The sequence below is a fragment of the Equus przewalskii genome, chromosome 15, assembly GCF_037783145.1.
Source record: "Equus przewalskii isolate Varuska chromosome 15, EquPr2, whole genome shotgun sequence".
Lineage (NCBI taxonomy): Eukaryota > Metazoa > Chordata > Mammalia > Perissodactyla > Equidae > Equus > Equus przewalskii.
The window spans coordinates 55,955,802-55,971,064 of record NC_091845.1 but is presented as its reverse complement, the minus strand read 5'-3'; the positions used below and the strand labels follow the sequence as shown (position 1 = coordinate 55,971,064).

General features: G+C 37.3%; 1 protein-coding gene across 10 annotated transcripts in view; it reads left to right on the top strand.

Moving 5' to 3' along the window:
* The window catches only part of RBMS3 (RNA binding motif single stranded interacting protein 3), a 1,256,175-nt gene that overhangs the window by 749,757 nt on the left and 491,155 nt on the right, over positions 1 to 15,263 (top strand). For 7 of the 10 annotated variants that reach the window (XM_070575924.1, XM_070575920.1, XM_070575927.1 and 4 more), the window contains one exon: positions 1,751 to 1,923. In XM_070575924.1, the coding sequence (XP_070432025.1) occupies positions 1,751 to 1,923 (173 nt within the window). The remainder of the gene's footprint in view (positions 1 to 1,750; positions 1,924 to 15,263) is intronic. The other 3 variants (XM_070575925.1, XM_070575921.1, XM_008541933.2) reach the window with 1 other exon arrangement.

Here is a 15,263-nt window from a genome sequence, read left to right as displayed (position 1 = left end):
CATTGTAATGGGTGGCTCGTGTAGGGGATTGGGAGAAGAGAGAGTAGATATAATGAGTTGCATTTTGATGTACTACATCTAAGAGGCGTTGTCCGAAATATGCACTGGGGCAAATGTGAAATCCTGAAAGATATAAAACAGACTATTAGCGCAAGAAGCAAGGCTGGATACTGCTAAAACTTGGCCTCTTGTCTTTATGGGCTAAGTGCTGTGTTCAGTTTTTATTGTACATGATGCAACCTAAGTATTTATTAAGCACCTACTTGCTATTTGATAAGTACGCACCTCTCACTCCTGATAAAACTGATAATGAGTCTTCAGGTTAACTCTTGGCCAAAAATTTCCCCACTGGAATCTGGATGAATGTGCTTGTTGTACGGTTAGGTTACATTCTGGCTTATGGTTGAGAATATCTAGGATAGCTATATAGACTAATATCGCTGGCAAGACAAACATGAACCACAAATATTATCATTATTATTCTTCTTACATTTTTGTTGTTGCTAACATTTATTGTACGCTTATTAATTTCCAGGAACCATTCTGTTTGCATTAGCTCATTGAGTTTTTGTAAAGACCCTATGCCATAGAAGAGTACTGTTTTTGTCCTCCTCCTATTAATGAGAATGTTGAATCTCAGAGAGGCTAAGCCACCATCCAAAGGTCAAACAGCTAATAACAAACACAGCAGGGACTCAACTCAAACAGCCAGTATAATTTTACAACTTTTGAAGATATACCTGTATGAAGAAGATATAAAGTATAATGAGTAATATATCTACTAGATCTGGCATGTATAATTATAAAGACCCTCACATTGTATATTCCAAGTTACTAGGGGTCATTTTTTCATTTCCATTTTACCATAAAATAGTGTGACAGGTTAGAGGGGTGGTTCTCTGTTGGGGGGAGGGATTTTCCCCCCAGGGGACACTGGGAAGTGGGTTGAGACATTTTTGGTTGTCACAACTGAGGGATGGGTGCTACTAGAATCTGGTGGGTAAAGGCCAAAGACGCTGCTACTATCCTACAATGAACAGGTCCCCCCCAACACAACAAAAAATTATCCCGTCCAAGTTGTCACTAATGCCTAGGCTGAGATCCTGGATTAGACTATTTTAAAGGAGATCTTGACTGTAGGGAGAGAATGGTGGCTCAGTTTTGCAAACAAAGGACATTCACCAGGAAGAAACAGATTTGGGAATGGGGGAAAGAGAGAAGATAGATTCATTCATTTGTTCATTCATAGAATCACTATTTACAGAGTGATTTCTATGTGTCAGGAATTGTACTGGAGAGTAGTGGTGAGGAAAACAATATGAAGTTTCTTTGGAGAAAAGGAAGAAACAAGGAGTAGAGACAGACCAAAGATGTTTGGCTGTTAAAGGTGAGCTAGGGGCAGAGCTTTAGGGCCAGGAGTCCTTTATTGGGGAGGGAGGTAACATGCCACTTCACAGGTCTAAGGAACATCACAGTGGATAAACCCAGAAGGCATATGCTACTGTCAGGAGCGCCTGAGAACTTTTTCTTTTGACCCATTTATGGCTAACTTATGCTGATCCAAAATGCAGGGCCAGAGGGGGGAGAAAGCAAATGATGTTCTCAGCAGTACACAGAGTAGTAATAGAAATATGTGTGTGCATGTGTGCATTGGAGAGGCAGAGAAGCTTGCATTGCTTTCAAGTTGCTCTGCTGGCCTGTGAATAGGTGCTGGCTTTGTTTTTCCAGTAACAGCCTTTTCTGTTTCCAGCAGTCCTATGCACCAGCTCCCCACCCCATGGCTCCTCCCAGCCCCAGCACAAACAGCAGCAGCAACAACAGCAGCAACAACAGCAGCGGGGAACAGTTGAGTAAAACGAACCTGTACATTCGAGGCCTCCCACCAGGCACCACTGACCAGGACCTAATCAAGCTGTGCCAACCGTAAGTGCCCTTCTGCTCTCTGTGCTGTTTCTAATCCTCAGACTTGCCCGAGTGGGCTCAGTCCACACCGGAGTTGGTTTTGCACCCAATCTACCCATTCATTGGTGTCTCAGTGAGGAAGACTCTGCTGTACAAACAAGACTTAAATTTGAGATCTGAGTTCAGCTTATTTTCAGGAATGGAATTTATTTACTTTTTGTTGTGCGAGTGGAGGTTCTTGAGCAGATGTATGGGGGAGTGCTGCCTAATGTGCATGTATTGGCCAGAAAGGTGATGAGCAAGCATTGAGATGGATTCTCAGAACTTGGCTGGTGGAATCAGTGATGAATCTCATGAAAGAAGCTGCTTTTTTTTTTGAGAAATATTAGTGATGGAAATCTCAAAAACTCAGAAGTGGTGGATTTTAGGATGGTTACCTCCTGTGTGGCAAAGTTTTCTGACCAGTTCTTGGTAAATGTAAGTTCAGCCGGGATCAGGTAATTGGAGGATTATAAGGCTAATCCTCTAGTTTCCTTGAAAACACCTACTTCCAAGTCCAGTGAAGCTATTTCCCACCAAGGCTGAGAACTGCATGCAACAAGTAGTTGTATATTTGCAAGGAAATGTGGTAGTGATTAAATGCCTTTCCAAAATGTTTTCATTAATCTATTATCTACTAACACTTATGGTATGAACTCTTATTTCTGTGCAAATAAATTAAAGATATTTAAGTTTACCCTCCAAATAAAGTTAATAATGGATAACTAATTAAGAATCATAGACTTGTATTTTTAGATTGCTGTCTGATTATTTTCAAAGTACTATCTGTACAGCTATTTGTCGTTTGATTGTGTGTTAGCTGGGTATTTTTAAATTTGGGGAAACTATTACTCAATTTTTCTTTCTTTTGCAATGCTTTTACAAGAAGATTGAGAGGATATTTATTTTGTAAATTTTCCAACTTCTAGAATATTGGAAGAGGAAAACAAAGCAGACGATATTTATTTGCCTTTGTTCTGGTTTTTAAGATTGGGAACAAATATCAAAACAACAGGAAGTGGCTGATAAACCAAAACACAAATACATAACTATATAATCAGTTGACAAGGCAGTATGTGTATTAGGGTGGGGGCACCCTGTTGCTATTGACTGTCTTGATTTGTGAAAGAGGTAAGGCAGAACATTGAAAAATAAATATTTTTTGAAAGCAGTTTAAAAAGAGAAAGAAATGTGCCAAGGCTAAGACATACAAATATGTGTTAGGTTTTGGTCTATAAAATGTTCAGTTTGAGAACTGGAAGGTAAATAGCCCAACTTTTTCTTGTTGTTGCTATTAGAAAATTCTAAACTCTTTTGAAAAGTAAGGCCTTTGAAAGTGTGAAAGATTGCGGACTTTACATTAGAAGCTTCAGATGAAGTATCTCCTGGAAGGGACGCTGATGTGAAAAAAGGATAACTATTATCTTTGATTCATATATGAATCTCATTCATAAAAAAAAATATTGGTGGGTATGAAGGAAAGAGTCTTTCCTGTTGCTATATAACACTCACAGAGCTTACTGAAACACAGATTTCTGGGCCCAGGAGACTATGATTCAGTAGGTCTGGGGTGGAGCCCAAGAATATGCATTTCCAGCAGGCTCCCTGGTATTGTTGATACTGCTGGTTTTTTGAGAAGCACTTCTCTCTATAATAACATAAGGAAATGAGATGTATTTCTAATGCATAAGTTTTCTTTTAGTATATGAGTATAGTTGAGGTGGAATCTTGTGTATGAAAACCTGCTCATCGCTGTGTAATGTTAAGGAAGATCGTTTACTCTCTTTGAGCCTCAGTTTCCTCTTATAAAAGAGTGGGTTGAGTTTGATTATTTCTAGGTTTCCCTGTAGTATCAGTGGTGCACGGGGGCTGCTTCTGACTAGTGCACTGGAGCTAATTGTTAAATATTCAGGAATTCCGTGAGTGATTTGTTACACACTCAGTGTCTTGAAATCAGCCACGACAGGGGTATTTATATTACAGGAATCAGCAAGCCCTACAAATCAGGGCTTTTTAAAATTCTCTTATTTCTTTGGAGTGCTGGTTTATGAACATACCACTGATGCAGCATTATACTATGAGTTTCTGGATCAGTGTCCATTTCTGCAAAGAATGTTGCCAGAAATTTATAAATGGAAAGTGTTACCGAAAAGCCTGTATTGGCATTTTTAACTCAGGACTGAGAGGTGTGGTGACACAGAAACTTTGTTATTGAAGAAAGAAGTTTTGTTAATGTTTCTTATGTGCATTTGAGAAATTTAAAGAATGCTTAGTGAAGAAAGGTGATGATAATTTGTTCATATTAATTTTTGCGAGCTAATTAGGCCTGGCCCATGTTATGGTTATTGTAAAAATATTTGTGTGTCCTCCAGTTACTGAAGGGGTTTGGACCTGGGGCTTATTGCTTAGACTCATTTTCCTAGAGAATTTTAGAGAACTGATATGATCGAACAGCATAATGTAGTGGAAATAGCTATGCACTAAGGGATTTGGGTTTCAGTCCTGGCTGTGCCATCAACTGGGTATGTGGCCTTAGAGGAATGACGTCTCTCTTAACTTTGGTTTCTCCCATGTGTATAATAATATGTTTGATAATTTTTAAACTTTCATTCTAAAATTCTGATATTCCATTGAGGCCCCCAGTTTTTAGCATTAAAACCTGGGCTGCCTTTTATATCTTTCACCAGTCCCTTTTTGCAGTGTTGGCAGGGCCACAACCTGAACTGATTCAGTGGCATGACTATGCCCTGATGGCTGGAGATGCCTTTGGTAAGAGACCAATGTGGGTCATTCGTAAAATCCTGTTTCCCCTTTTATAGCGATGGTCTCTCACATTGCTCATGACTATTTCACATTAGCCGTCTTCTAAAGATTCAAGTCATTTTGCATTCCTATTACTACTCCAACACTTTAAAATAATTTCCCCTATAAAACAGATAATATTTGTAGGTTTAAATGAACTTGCCATCAGGATCAAGTTTGCATGTTTATTCCTATGAAATTATAGGTATTTTAGAGTATTTCCTTATATTATAGGAAATGTAATATTTGCTAATATCCATAGTAATAAAATAATGGAAAACAGAGATATATAAAAAAGGCAAAGGCATATCAAATTATCTGGTATTAGAATACAATATCCATATTAATACCAATGAACAGCAAGAAAATGATATTAAAGAAAAGAAATTGCATTATTTCTCAATGTATAATCTGAGAGCAAATTCTTATTAAGTGATTCCATTCACATTCATCATCAAAGCTCCTATGTTTGGATTACGGTAAAATCAAAGAAAAGAAGACAAGCCTGAAGAATAATAGACATGAAGAATGATTTTACTCTATGGAAAATCTCTCTAGTTATACCTATGTTTTGGATGAATGCATGGCATTGTGTGTCTTTTAGGAAATACTATAGTTAAAGACCTTGTAATGTCTTTATCTTGAGAAACCTCAAGGAACTTTATTGTGTTCTCAATCAAGAAATATTTATAGTGCACCTGTGCTGCATGCCAGATATTATGCTGAAGATTAAGTGATGAGTGAATTTAGACAAAGGCCTTGCTTTAGCAGAGCTTATATTCTACTAGGGAAATAGACATCAATTAAATAATCATATATTTTGATATAAAATTGCTAGTATAAATGCAGGAAAAGAAAGGACGGGAACTAAGAATGTTTGTAATATGGGATTAGACCTAGTTAGGGCGATGAGCAAAGGAATCTCCCAGGAAGTGACAGTTGAGCTAAGATTGGAAAGAAGAATAGGCTTAACTATTTAATTTGTTTAATTAAATGAGGTTTAAATGAAGAAAAATGGAAGAGCATTTCAGGCAGAAGGAACTTCATGTGTGCAGAACTAATGGATAAAAGGAGCATGGCAAGGATGAAGGGCAGAAAGGAAGCCACTGTCATCGTAGCAGAGAAAGGGAGTTGGAGTATGGAGGAAAATGAGCTGGAAGCGTGGAGAGGGACAAGATGATCCCTTTGAAGATCATGTTAGGAGCTTTGTTTTATCCTAAGAGCAATGGAGGAAACTATTGAACTGTCCTAAACAGGAAGGTGACATAGTCAGATTTTTGTTTCAAAACAGGTAACTCTAACTGCAGCGTGGAAAGAGGGGAACCCATGAGATCAAGGGACAATCAGAGTAGGAATAGTTTAAAAGAAAGCTAGAAGAAGAATAATTTTTGATCGTAGAAGAGGGCATGAAAATTAACAATTTTGGTAGTGGAACAATTATGAGTAGTGAGAAATGTCTTTTTTCATATGCATTTATATTTCTGTTAAGAAACAAGGACTTGACAGGCTGGTCCAGTGGCATAGTGGTTAAGTTCGAACACTGCTTTGGCAGACCAGGGTTCGCAGATTTGGATTCCAGGTGCGGACCTACTCATCGCTCATCAAGCCATGCTGTGGCAGTGTCACATATACAAAATAGAGGAAGATTGGCAATGGATGTTAGCTCAGGACCAATCTTCCTCACCAAAGCAAAAAACAAAAACAAAAACAACCAACCAAGGACTTGAAACACAATTAATCAGTTTAACTTCAAAGAAACAGTGAAGTAGCACAGAATAGGACCCAAATCAGTTGATTTTTTGTTCATATCTTTTTCTTACATTGTCATGAATAGGTCATCAATATACTATTAAACATTTAGTGACTGCACTGTTAAAAGCACATAAGGCAGATATAATGAAAACTAAAACTCCAATTGATTGTACAATTATATTCCTGGGATGGGTTATCAGTTGGAGACCATGGGTGGAATACTTAGATTATCTACTCTTTATGCTTATCACAAGAGGAGATGAAAGCGGGGCAAGATAGATTTGGTTTAATAGAGAGAGAATGCACTGCAAATTTTTTGGTCCAAATAAAATTTTGGTGGTGTAATGATTTTCACATATTAAGCTATATTTCTTCCCTCAAAGAAATTGGTAACTTCTATTATGTGATTGTAAATATGCCCTTGAAACACACTGAAATTGCTCTTAAAAAAATAAAACCACACATTTAACATAATGGACAGAATTTAAAATGGAAACAAAATTATTAATGTGTTTATATTTTCCATATCTACAATACCTTTTATCTAACCAACTTCAAGACTTACAAATTTTAATTAATACAGTGTTCTCAGAAAGCCCTAGCTGGACATTGCCCCCACTGCCTCATGGTTAGCTCATCTGGAGTTAATGACAGCCTTGGAGGTACAGGGTGAATTGTTCTTCTGTTACAAAGAGAATGCGCTGCTAAGGCCGCTTGAAGAAGAATGAACGAAAAGGAGGGAAACTATTGGGTAGGTGCACACATATTTCCAATCATCACCAGAAAACCAGAACATCGGCTGCCTTTCCCTTCATTTTTCTCTATAAATGTGCTCCTTGCTGAAGCTATGATGCCCTAGCATTGCTCCCTTTAAAATGAACCTGTAAATGTCACCTTAACATTGAACAAGGGAGGAGAAACGCCCGCAGTGAAAAGCCAGAGGAACAAAGTAGGAGTGTTTGTGCTCCAGAGCTGAAGGTCTGCCCAAGCTAATCTCCCCGACTTTTACAACCTTGTTGCATCTCCTTACAGTGTGTGCTGAACGCTGAATAGTGAGAGCAGACTCGTCTGGGCTCTGAGTGCAGGGTCCATTATACGTGGTATCAGACAGTTTTGACAAATGCACCGACACAATCAAACCTTTTATCAATTTAAAAGTAACCTTGTCACAGTAATCTGTCAAACTGTTCAGATACAACTAAAGGAAAACAAGTCTTCATGCACTCCAGAGTAACCCAGTAAATAAGAAAAATGTGACTGGAAATTTTTTGAGTTCTTTCTTACTGTGTCAATGAAGATTTAAAAGTTCCCTCTAATAAGGCCCGATGGAAATTTATTAGTAGCTTTCTCCTGCAAGTCAAGCTCAAATTACGCAGCTGCCTTTGAGGTGTCATAAATCTGTGTGGTGGCAGGTGTGAGGAGGAAGTGAATTTGAGGATCTTTGAACCCTGCCTTTGTGTAATTTAAATGAGAGAGTGCCTTTAAGGTCCAAACTGGTTGTCTGAATTCATTGAGTCAGCATACATCTGATGCTTGGTTCCATATATTAATTCAGATGTAGGTATAATTATATTTGCCTAGTACATATTATAAACCAGACGTAGTATTTAGTTTGTAATTAATAAATAATTATCACTAATAATGATTGTTATATTTATATATTATTAACAACATTTATTGTGTGATTATTACATACCATGTACTCTGTTAAGTTTTTATATTACCTTATTTAATACTCAAAACAGCCCCATGAAGTGGGAACAATAATTGCTAAGTAATAGTTGAGTGAACTGAGGCTCAAAAGGTTAAGGGCTTGTCCAAGTTTACACAGCCACCAGGATTCAAAACTCGGCTCTAACTCACAGTCCTTACTCATAACCACTGAAACATTCATTTAATGAGAATAAAGGTGGCGTAAGACATGAGTTCTCACATCCGTGGCTGCCTATGGGAATGCCTGGAGGGCGTTTAAAAAATACCGATGCCTGGATCTCACCCCCAGAGATTCTGGTTTAATTAGTATGGAATCAGTTTAGACATTGAGATATTTTAAAGCCTGTTCAGTAGCAAATATGTAGCAAAGTTTGAGAACCCCTTGAGTAAATGATGCCCACACTAAATGGAAAACAATTTAATCTTCTGTTTTAACTTCCTTACTCTGACTTTCACAGAATCTAGAAATTTCATAGGAGCTACTAGAAAACAAAAATAAATTTTTTAAGACAATTTCGGGATGAATTGGATTTTCTCGTGACGAAATGAGATTTTTAGGTTTAGACATGGAAAATCAAGCCCTGGAATAGGTCTCTACAAGTGCTTTGAAGAGTGTGCTCGGAAAGGTCTTGCTTTCCTTCTTCACCTAATTTTCATAAGTCAAACCTTTCTTCAGCATTCCACTTTTTAATGATGTTTGCATGTAATTGATGAGTAAGCAAGCAACCCTTCCTATTTTGCCTCATGTTATTGAATTTCTCTGTATTCTTACATTTTTATTGCTGCCTATAGTCTAGTGAACGTAAGTCTAGTGAACCTTAGAAAATAATTAGCATCTTCCAAGATTTTGGGGGCATCTTGGAAACTGTTGTCCCACCGATTCATCGACCATTGATTCATTATTGTTTTCATTACTTTGGATGAAGATTCTGCTGAATGTCCATGATTTTTTGCAAATTTATTTATTTAAGTTGCTAATAGCGGATAATGCTTTTTCCTATTTATCCTAGAAAGAGAGAAGAAAAAACTAAAAATGCAATCACTGAGAGCACTGGTTAATTTAGGATACTATGTTGGTGGTAGCACAAAGAAGCTGGGCATGGGAAAGGGTCTGACCAACTCTCTCTGGATGTGCCACGTAAAGTCCTGGAGCTCTGGGGGAAGTTGAATTCCAGGCAGATATCTTGCTGAGTCCCTGAAATTTTGAGGGCTTGGGGTTCAAGGGCTGGACACTGGCAGGTTCCAATGACATCTTGGTTTTCAGTCTGCCCAGTGATCTTCTCAGTGCCAAATATAGCTGACTCTTTTTAGTCCTTATTTTTTCTGATCTCTCTATTACGTGACCTCGTTTTCCTTTTCTTTATTCTTGAAACTTTCTTCTTCCTTGGCTGTCATACTCCTCTTTCCTGGGTATCCTCCTGACTTTTGGAAATTCTTCTTTCTGACTTCTCTTCCTCTAGCTGCCTCTTGATTATTTTGGTATTTTCCAGAGTTTGGACTTCCTCTCTTCTCACTCTACAAACTCTCTGTTCTCCTCTACTTAAATAACTTCAGCTATTCTGGTAATTATTAAATCTACATCTCCAGCCCATGGAGTCATCTTTTAACCCCAGATCCATATCTCATTATTCCCTGGAAAATTCCAAATTTGTATCCCAAGAGGTATCAAACTCATTGTCCAAAAAGGATTAATTCTGGATTTGTTCTTTCTTCAGTGTTCTCTCTCTTGTGAATGGCGCCATCATCCACCTAGTCATTCAAAGAAAAAATCTTGGGGTCACTCCTTTTCTCAACCTAGAAACACTTCCCAAAGTACGTAGATTTCAACTGCTTGGTATTTATGCTATCCAGTACCTCTTCTTCTGCACTACTGACATAGTTTATTTAGTCATTTATTCAAAAGTATTTATTGAATGTCGTCTATGTGCCAAGCACTGCAGATAACTTAAGGACTGGTCAGTCTCTGGATAGAACTTACCTTCTAATGGAGAGAGAGAATACGTGAATGAATGAATGATTTAAAGAGGAAAATATCAGAATATACAGGAAAAGGAGGTTGAAATGCCATGAAAACGAGGTTGTAAGTCATGACTGGGAGGTTATTACAGACTGGCTGACCTCTTTGAGGTGAGATCTCTGTTTCCAGAAGGAGCCAGGCATATAATATTGAGGAGGAAGGTCATTATAGACAGATGTAAGAACTTGTACAAAAGCCCAAAGGTGGAAACGAGCTTGGTGTATTCAAGGAACATAAAGAAGGTCAGAATAGGACAAGAATGGTGAATAAAGAGAGGTGTTGATGGTAAGAGATGAAGTAAAAATGGTATACCAGGGCCAAATCAGCAGAGTTGTGTAAGCCAGAGTATGAAGTTTGGATTTTATCCTAATTTACTTATTTTGGGGGAAAAGTTATTCTGTCTCCTCTAAAGAATGGATTTTGGGGGAGTATGAGAGAAGAAGCAAGCCAAGGAGCAAAGGAGGCCATTGTGGCAGTCTACGAAGGAGATGATCATGACTTGGAGTAGGATCACAGTGGTGGAGGAGGTTAGATGTCATGGATTCAGGATATATTTGGAGATAGTTTTGATAGATGTTACTGATGAATTGGACATGGAAAGATGGTTAGGGAAAGAGAAATTAGGGGTAATTCCTCAGTTTTTGGCCTTAACATCTAGAGAGAGGATAGTACCATTTAATAAAATGAGGAAGATTGTGGAAAGAGCAATTTTGGGTGGATAGAAATCAAGAGTGCTCCTCAGTCTTGTCATTTTTGAGATCCTATTCGACATCTAAAATGCGATATAAGTTGGCAGTTTGGTATATTACTAATTTTCAAAGCAGAGGTTAGAGTAACAAATATAGAATAGGAATCATAAGCATTATAAAAGGCTTTTAATCACGTCATACTGATAAGGTAATATAATGCCTAATATGTGCTAGACATCATTCTAAGTATTTTATATGTAAATGTTTCATATAACATGAAACTCGTTTATCACTCATGACAATCCCCATTTTATAGGTAAAAAATGAATGACACAAAGAAGTTAAGTGAATTTCCCAAGGTTACACAGCTGGTAATTGGCAAGTCCAGGGTTTAGATTAAGGAGTTTGGTTTAATAGTTCCCTCTCTTAACCATGATTCATACATTGGGTGTGTACATAGCAAGAAAAGAAAAGTGGTCACACGGCTCAACATTCTGAGGTTCCGAGAGGGGAAGAAGCCAAGAAAAGAGTTCATAAAGGAACAACCAATGAGACAGAGGAAAACTAGGAAACCAGGAGAGTGTGATATGACAGAAGCTTGGAGAAGAGCATATCTCAAGAAGGCAGAATGATCAAGTGTGTTGAATACTACTGATCAGTTAAAAAATGTACCAACGGAGAAGTTACATTTGCATTTGGCAACATCGAGGTCATTGACAGGCTTGACCAGGGCAGTCTTTGTAGAGGGATAAAGGCTAAAAGCCATTTGGTGGGCCTTTCTTTGACAATCCTTCCAAATGGAAGTGCCTGTCTTTCCTTTGTGCCCAAACTATACCTAAATAGCCAACTATCCTAACTTTCCAACTTTTTTCCACTGATCTCCTGGTTTATTCTCTCTCTCACTCTATACCTCCATCTCAATCTGTCTCTTTCTCTTCTCCCTCTTACTTTCCTTAACTATATGCTTTTGAGGACAGTAGATTTATCTTGTCCATTTTTATATCCCTGGTGCCTAGCACAGTTCCAGATATTTAAGTGATAACGGATAAATATTTAGTGACTAAATAAAGCCTGAATTCATCAGTAATATGAAAATGATTGTATTGGACTTCCATTGTAAAACTTTTCCAGGGTAGACTTTGAGTTTCTAGTGGGAGATATAGGAAGCAGGGTTTTGTCAGAGACACTGCATTCAAGTTGTACTACTAGAGTGAAAGAAGAAAGGTTTTTAATATGAAGCTCATTTATTATGTAGATCCCAAGGAGAGTTTTGGAGGGATAACTTGAGTCTTATGTATTTAAGGACCAAATAAGGATCGATACTTTGCTTACTCACTCAATATTGCTCCTGAGACAGGAAATAACCGTTTCTTGCCTGAGCTATTACATTTTGGCTATCAAACAGATCACCGTGTGCCAGTGCCTGCTAATTCCATACCTAATGTGAAGTAATTTGGGCTCATTGAATGGTGTTTGCTGAAATTTTTCTGGCTCTGGAATTTTTCTACAGACTTCTCCTTGCAACCAATGAATTTTGGGAACATAATGTAAGAGATTATAGATAAATAAAACACAAAAAGTATATCTGTGTATTTGTCATATTAAAATGACAGCTTTTCATCTGAAAATTGGCAGTACTATGATTTATGTTATTTAATCGTATGATTGTGAATAATTTATTCTTAAAAAGAAAATTAAAGAAAACTTTTTTGCTTGACTATTTATCTGTTGTTATATTCATTGTATCTCTAACACTGTGTTGTCTCTTGACAAATGAGTACTTTATTTTACCCAATAAATATGCCCCTGAAATTTTTGTGAATACATTTGTTGTTATAGTTTTTAAATTAACATTGTTGAGAAGTGAAATTAAATACACTCATTTTGAGTGTAGGATTTGATGAGTTTTGGCAAATATATGCACCTATGTAGCCACCACAGTAATCAAGATATAAAACACTTCCATCACCCCCAAAGCTTTTGAAAAATACAATCATATGCTAGGAAGTTCACAGTTTAAAATCACTCTACTTAGGAAAGCATGGAGGCAGCATCATACCATGAGAGGAGCAGAGAATTCTGTGTCAGCTGTGGGTTTTAATTAACCACTTACTAGTGTGGAAGCTTGGTCAAGTCATTTAGCCCATCTGAGCCTATTAGTGACTGATACATATTAAACCCTTAATAAATACAAGTTACTGTTATTCACTTATGCAATGGAAAAAATCTTTTTTGTCATTCATACTTAAATTAATTTATAATCTACTAAATTAAGTGGAGCTCACCTGTAATTTTAAGGGTTCTATATTCAAACAAAGCACATATTTTGGTTTTTACGTTATTCTTGTCTTATTTATCTCTATATAACCATGAATCCTTGTGTTATCTTATAGCATTTTGTATTATCATTGCTATCTCTTGTGTAGTGGTATATTTATGCTATAAACATTCACAGTACTAGGGTAAATGCATATAACTTAGGTTATATCTAAAAGATAAAAATTAAAATATAGTGCAAAACAAATCTGAAAACACTTGTAGTTGAATAAATATGGCATAATAATATGCTTTAAAAAATAAAATGGAAGTTTTTGAATCAAATTGATGCCAAACATGTTAGCTCTTGAATATAATACAATGGTTTAAAATATATGTGGTAACGTAATCAATGTGTGTATATTAATGATATTTTGATATCACTTAGATTCTGTTGCTGAATCAACAGATTGAGTTTGGTTTCAGCTTGAATCAGTTCTTCTCAACTATATTTTTATTTAAAAAGTGTTTCCAGGGCTTCTATTGAACAATTTTCTTGAATTCTTTTTTGTCTACTAGAGACCTCTATTTATTTAAAAATTACACTAAATTGAGAATCAGGGAGACAGATGCTTGAATAATATCAATTACTGAAATATTCTTTCATAAATATTTAACTTCACATGCATGTCAAACATGGTTTAGTTTGACTTCTTTCTCAGAAAATACAGAGAGCCTGTTATTCCAGTTCTCTGTATAGCTAGCCTTGTTCTCTTTCCATTGTCCTGAGGACCACTCTTGGTTCAACTCTCAGGTCCATCATTTATTAGCTGCGTGTCCTTGGGCAAGTTACACTACTTCTCTGTTCCTCAGTTTCCCCTTTTATAAAATGGATACAGTAATGGTACCTCCCTTTTAAGGTAGCTAAGAGAATTAAATGAGTTAATACATGGAAAGCACTACAACAGGACCTGACATGGAGTGAGCACCCAGTGAGTATTATGTTTATAAGACCTTTCCCAATATAAACTGAAATTAATTTGCTCCCAATCTGAACATTCTGTGTGAACATAGTGGTCATTTTGTTCAAATGATTTCTAGTTCTGTACTGAGACTGTGTATCACAGCATATTGTTCCAAGTCCTTTCCAGCTCTGGTGTTCTACGATTCTTTAGTTCTCGACTTTATCTACATAAACATAATTGCCTTCATTATTCAGGACACAGACCTTGGTTGTTGGTAATTGCTGCCCTCCACACAAGAGTTTTCAAAGGCACTGAGCCTAACATTGATATGTTACCTGCAAAATTGAGCCTTGCTTATTCTTGCACAGGAACCTTGGGAAATAAACCAAGTTTAAGATAAAGAGCTGACCTGTTTCACTGATTCATGCTTCAACATCACAGGGCAAGCCAGAGACATAATCTATGGATGATGTGCGAGTCCCAACATGGGACGATGGCACAATCGCACAGTGAACTTGGTGATCGCTACAATTACCTGCTTTATTGGATAAAGTGTCCTTAGGATACTTTCATGACCACAAACCAGAAAAAGGCCGTAAGCAGTTCAAGTAAGAACTAGAAATGAGGTTATCAGAGAACTGAAAAAGCCTTTCCCAATTTCAAAATTTAAAAGAGGATTCATCTTGCACTAATAATGAATGACACCTCTGAGAGAGGGAAGGGGGGCATATTTCTAGGGAACGCTGTCATGTCAGGATCATTTTGTCTGAGTGGAAAGTGATTTGCTGTGGCCTTTACATAAACAGTTGGGTCTTGGTTCTCTGCCTCTGTATGTGACTATGTTTTCTTTAACTCTAGAGCAAAAGGGTAGTATTTCTTAGGTTACAACTTCACGCTAATTCTGTGGAAGATGAATGCATTCATATTCACTGCATGTTTGAATTCCAGTGAAAAGAACAATTATAGCGAGAGCTGACATTTTAGTGAGCGCTCTGTACCAGATAGTGTTACAAGCACTTGACAGGTAGAGTGACCAACTCTTTCTGGCTTGTCCAGGACTTTCCCAGTTTCAGCATGAAAAGCCCTTGTCCTGGGAACCCCTGAGTTCCAGGCAAACCATGACTCTAC